General features: G+C 40.2%; 1 protein-coding gene across 1 annotated transcript; it reads left to right on the plus strand.

Moving 5' to 3' along the window:
- Positions 1–1,022: 1,022 nt before the first annotated feature.
- Positions 1,023–3,757, plus strand: LOC118425340 (suppressor of tumorigenicity 14 protein-like). The gene is made up of 5 exons (XM_035834149.1): positions 1,023–1,415; positions 1,715–1,828; positions 2,848–2,943; positions 3,238–3,351; positions 3,603–3,757. The coding sequence occupies exons 1-5, from the start codon at positions 1,100–1,102 to the stop codon at positions 3,755–3,757; spliced, it is 795 nt and encodes a 264-aa protein (XP_035690042.1). The 5' UTR covers positions 1,023–1,099.
- Positions 3,758–5,422: the final 1,665 nt, after the last annotated feature.

Below are 5,422 nucleotides of genomic sequence, written 5' to 3' on the forward strand. Positions count from 1 at the left end.
TGTACACGCCTTGTTTTGCACGAGAATACGATTCGGGTGTAGTTCACATCAGGGAGTACTAGTATGTAGGATATAGAGGTTGGAGAAGTCCTTCAAATGCAATGGGAAACATGCTCCCATCCAAAACATCATTATTGTTGCTATGGAGTCTGCTTCACGGTGTGCCAAGCGCATTCGCAGTGACAGGTGAGCTCACAGTTGTTTTTCTTTTCAATCGGGGTGGTTGAGGGAGGGGGGCTGGGGAAGCGGGGGCCTGGGAAAGGACATAATTTTAACACTTCGGTGCGTAAACTATTAGTTATAAGAGCCACCATATTTACGCTGATGATACTTCAGTTTTTTTGCTACCTCAGTATTTGGGCTTACACGTCCAAGAAAATAACAAGAGCGAAGTAGAGGAGAGCTGAATTATACCAAGCTTAGCTTCCGACGGTCAAACCTGGCCTTGCAAACCGGTGCAATGGCCTAGTGGGTAGAGTGTTCGCCTTGCATTCGGTAGGTCGTGGGTTCGATCCCGGCAGGGTCATACCAAAGACTTTAAAAATGGTACATGCTGCTTTCTCTGCTTAGCACTCAGCATTCAGGAAACAGTATGGAAGTTGAACACACACCACTACCAGTGTACTAGCCCCCTGCTGTAGCGATTGCGTTGTGTGGCCCAGGCTAAGGAAACAGAGATGGGCCATCAGGCCCTATGCGCCATCCGGCGCGGGAAGGGTAGACTTTAACTAAACTCCGACGGTCATAGGTGGTCTAAAACAGAAGCGGTTAGTGTTGTTCACATAAAGATGATTTAAAACGCCAGTTGACCTCTGATATTCCACCAAGCAGAATCACCTGCAGTGAAATTGATCATTGTTTCGAGTACCGCCCATTCGTCAAGTTTTCACAGATAGCTAGGTCTAGGTTCAGGTCCGGACCTGAACCGTGCCTGTACCTAAAGTTCTGTACCGGTACCCAACCCTAGCCCATACATTGCAATGTCAAGTACTAGTGTTTTTCAAATTGTCCAGGTGGGTGGTTGGAGACTGACCCTACATGGGTGACGTCAGACGTATGGTATGACCACGATGGAGTGCGTCATGTCTCTGGTTACGTCATGGACTTGAACTTCAACACAGGCTGGAAGCGTGCACCTGAGGAGGGCAAATGGCAGCTGACGTTTGACCTCCAGACACCGAAAACACTCTCCCGGATTCGTTTATTCATGCCGCACGAGACCTACCCGCACGTGACGGTTTTGGTTCCGACTCCGGCAGGACAACGATGGAGCGTTGTTAAAGAAGTTACCGACGGGCAACGAACACAAGGATTTTTAGAAATGAGTGAGTTTCTTTCCACTGGACAGCGCTGGCGCATGGAATTTACCTCTCTGACTTCTCAAACCGAAATCTACGAGATCATGTTTTTCGAGGGTAAGTAGCCTTTGCTCGTATGCATGTATTACGATGTGTTAAAATGGTACAATCAAAGTGGCAAAAGTGTTACAACTCATTCTTAACTAGGTTCCAGAGAAGAAAACCAACAATAGATATGTTGAAAAAGTTTAAACATTCGGAAACAATAGATATGAATTATGCAAATTGAATAGATAAGAGAAAGGGATAGGCTGAGGTATGGTGTAGATATACATCTAAAATGCAAACTGCTTGCGTCGGCCTTAGCAGGTTGGACTAGTATTAACATGTGTTTGTGTGGTCTTACATTCATCCAGCTTGTTCCGGATTGGACAGGACGGTCGTCTGCTCAGACGGAGACTGTGACGTGTATGACGTCATCTGTGACGACATAGTGGACTGTGACGATGGGAGTGATGAAGCCAATTGTGGTAATTAGCATTTCATATTGATTCTTATGACAGAAATTAGAGTAAACTCATACAGAGTTCTAGGAAACATTTTATTCAAAAACTTCCACCAAAGCTTTCAATATTCAAGATGACTTCATTGGCACAGTTTTAAAAAAAAAATTAAAAAACGTGAAAAAATGCTTAAGGCCGAATTAATGTTGACATATAACTCACCTTGCCTACTTTTTAGATAGATAAATATAGAGTCCATTCCAAGACACCATGCGGATGTTTGTTGCCATTGTTTAGAATTGATTTTAAAGTTTTGTAATTATATGTCTAGGACATTTGATACTTCAGAAATATTTTTAACACTGTTTAAACTTTATAAATATTTCCCTGGTCCTGTAAAACTTTGGAAATATTCATGGTGTGGAATTGGATACTTCTAATGGTTTCTAAATAATGATAACAGCATTCTACCATTATTTACAATTTTCTACCATTTTTTGTAAATGGTTCGGTGGGCTGGGAAGATAGCAATTCACACATCCTTGCAAAGTATGGTTGGGTGCCATGCAACAATGGCCCACCACAAAGGATCCACCAGTGCCCAGCAGTGAAATCTAAAAATATACAGATGCAACAATAGGGCTTACTTTTATGGGGGCAATAAACTAATTTTACCATTTGGCCAGGTTTACCATTTTTTCTAAATATTTGTAAATGTGAAATAATCACAGAGAGGTTTCACAATTATTCTAAATAAAGATGTTTTTGTACAGTTACTTTCAAAATGTTTCTAAAATATTCAAAGAAATTCAAATAAATGAGTATTTTCTTAGTCAATTTTTTGAAAATGATTTAATTATTGTGGCTCAGATATTCTTTTATTCAAAATAATTCAGACTAATTATAAATATCGCCTAAAAACCCTCATGGTGTCTTGGAATGGACTCTACAAGTGTTAAATACTACTATTTTACGGAATTTCAAAACTATCACCTATTACACACTTCCCCACATTTTCCCGTTTTTTTTGCTACATATCATTATAGATAAAGAGGTGTGCCCGAATGGAATCATCATCACCAAGACACAAGTATGTGACGGCAGAGATGACTGCGGAGACAACACAGACGAGGAACACTGCTGTAAGTAAAAGGTCAAAATTCAACAAGTCGCTTCACAGCAAGGACATATTTAGCTTCGATGACAAGATGTGGTGACGCTATGTAGCAATAGCATTGTGCCTAGTCCAGTACTAGCGGTTGAGGTCAATGATTCTTCCTCTTGACCATGACGTCGTGAGTTCTTTTGACCTGAAACCTACTAGGTTTACAATGAGCATTTCAGATCAAGATTTTATATACATATTGGTGCTATTCCGAAAGATCAGGGCATAATGACCAGCCTTTCTTGGTTCAAACGTTTATTTCAACCCTAAGGTGAGCGACAACACGACTGGAAAAACAGCTGTAGCAACGGAACTTGCATAGAACGAGAATCCCAATGTGATCGTAAAGCTGATTGTACGGATGGCAGTGACGAGCTTTTTTGCTGTGAGTAGAGAACTAACCATTTATTCATATGGTTCATTAATTCAATAAACATTCATTCACTCATATGGTGTTGCTCCAAGCGCATAGAAAACATATTGAAAACATCTACATTGACAATTGGTTGAGTACCTTCGATTATATGACTAAATAACGATTGCGAAAAGTACAACTACATCAATATATCATTTGTGGGGGATTTAGAAATGTAGTCTTCAAAACCGGTTCCGATTCAGTTTTTATATGATCCCCAGCTGTCTCCACCTGTACGAACGGAGCTCTGTTTCACCCGGCTACGAGATGTGATGGTCGCGATGACTGTGAGGACGGCAGTGATGAGCAAAACTGCAGTGAGTTGTCCAAGAAGTATCAAAAGTGCTTTAAGGGCATAGCAAATATGATGCACTAATTAATTGGCGTTGTGATAAATGCCGTGGTTAATGATGTAGTACGAAGAATATTTCAGACCCTAGATAAAAGACAAATGTAATATTGCTCATGACGTTTTACATAAAACGTACAAACATAAAACATTTAGTAAAGTGTATGTGTTGGAAAAATAGTAGCACAACAGTCTACAGTTACCTATGATGTGTAGTTAAGATCTTGAACATTGAAAATATACTTGATTTCAGTAAAGAAAAGCAAGCCTTGCAATTTATCGCGCAACAGTGGTGTAAGAGTTCACCACAGAGCACTCTTTTTCCACAGCCTGCTACTATATACGGGACAAAGGGGCGAGCTACAGGGGCACGGAAAATGTCATAGGAGTGGCAGAAAGAACATTATCATGGTGTCAATACTGGGCATCTCAGTATCCCCACTCACATAACCACACCCCAGAGAACTTCCCATCGGCAGGGCTGGAGATGAACTACTGCCGGAACCCGGACGGGAAGGACAGGCCGTGGTGCTACACAAACAACCCGCTCATCAGGTGGATGTACTGCGGTGATGTCTTTGCCTGTGATGGTATGATCACTAACTCATTTAGTATCAATACGACTGACATTTAAAGACAATATCGGTATAATGTTATTAATATATCCATTTATAGTAAGACCATATTGATTTGATTGTATGGATGCCATCCGCGCGCATCAATTTTCGGTTGTTTCAATAAAAAGTTTTCATAGTACTGTAAATCGTACAAAGCAGCTGTAAAATTAGCAAATACATGCCGTAGATTGCAATAAGAAATATTAAAAAATGGATACTAAGGTCATAGAATGCCAACGTCGATTCCATGGTCAAAGAAGATGAGGAGAACACAAATTAAAAATCTATTATTCGGTGCACCATACTATGTATTTTGTGTTATTTGTTAACCTTCCAAAAAACTTTTTTTGTCAAACTTTTGTTTTATTCGCACGCTCGCATCAGTTTTGCGATTCCCAGAGGAATTCATCCATATAATCTTGCATGTAATCAAATCGACATGACTTTAAGGGCCGGAAAAAAGACTAGGGTCTAACAATTATTTGCACATTTGTTCTACATTTTCAGAATTGCCGACACGATGCTACTACGAAAGTGACAACGGAATGAGCTACGCAGGATTCGTCAATAGGTAAGCCATGTATAATCGGTCTGGAAATAAGTATATTTGTCAAAATATGATAGTTCTAAGTGTCCTTTGCAGGTTACCCTAGACAGACGGATACGCGACGCATATTAGGGTATGTAGAATTCAATATTATATTGCCATTTACATTGTTTTATTGTCCTCCTTCGAAGAGGGTTTGGCCAATCAAACGACCGGTTTGAAAGTAAAGCTTAGAAACAGACAGATATTTGGAAAATATGTAAAGTTGTAAAAAGTGCTCCATCTCCCTCTCTTTCTCTATATATCTATCGATCTGTAGATTTGTAGAAAGATAGATATATAGATAGATACACACTGGATAAATAGATATTAGATAGATAGATATAATCTTTGCACGTTTATATACCGTATATTTGTACAGGGCAGGAGACCGGGTGTGTCAGAGATGGGACTCCCAGTCCCCCCACAGCCATCCCCACACACCACAAGTTCTTAACACGTTTATATACCGTATATCTGTACAGGGCA

The sequence above is a fragment of the Branchiostoma floridae genome, chromosome 11 (genome assembly GCF_000003815.2).
Source record: "Branchiostoma floridae strain S238N-H82 chromosome 11, Bfl_VNyyK, whole genome shotgun sequence".
NCBI classification, from domain to species: domain Eukaryota; kingdom Metazoa; phylum Chordata; class Leptocardii; order Amphioxiformes; family Branchiostomatidae; genus Branchiostoma; species Branchiostoma floridae.

Excerpts from the sequence above, each read along its gene's own strand:
- LOC118425340 (XM_035834149.1), top strand. The coding sequence starts at position 1,100 with ATGGACTTGAACTTCAACACAGGCTGGAAGCGTGCACCTGAGGAGGGC. Across the intron at positions 2,944-3,237 it reads CACAGACGAGGAACACTGCT|GTGAGCGACAACACGACTGG; the intron begins GTAAGTAAAAGG and ends TTCAACCCTAAG. Across the intron at positions 3,352-3,602 it reads CAGTGACGAGCTTTTTTGCT|CTGTCTCCACCTGTACGAAC; the intron begins GTGAGTAGAGAA and ends TATGATCCCCAG.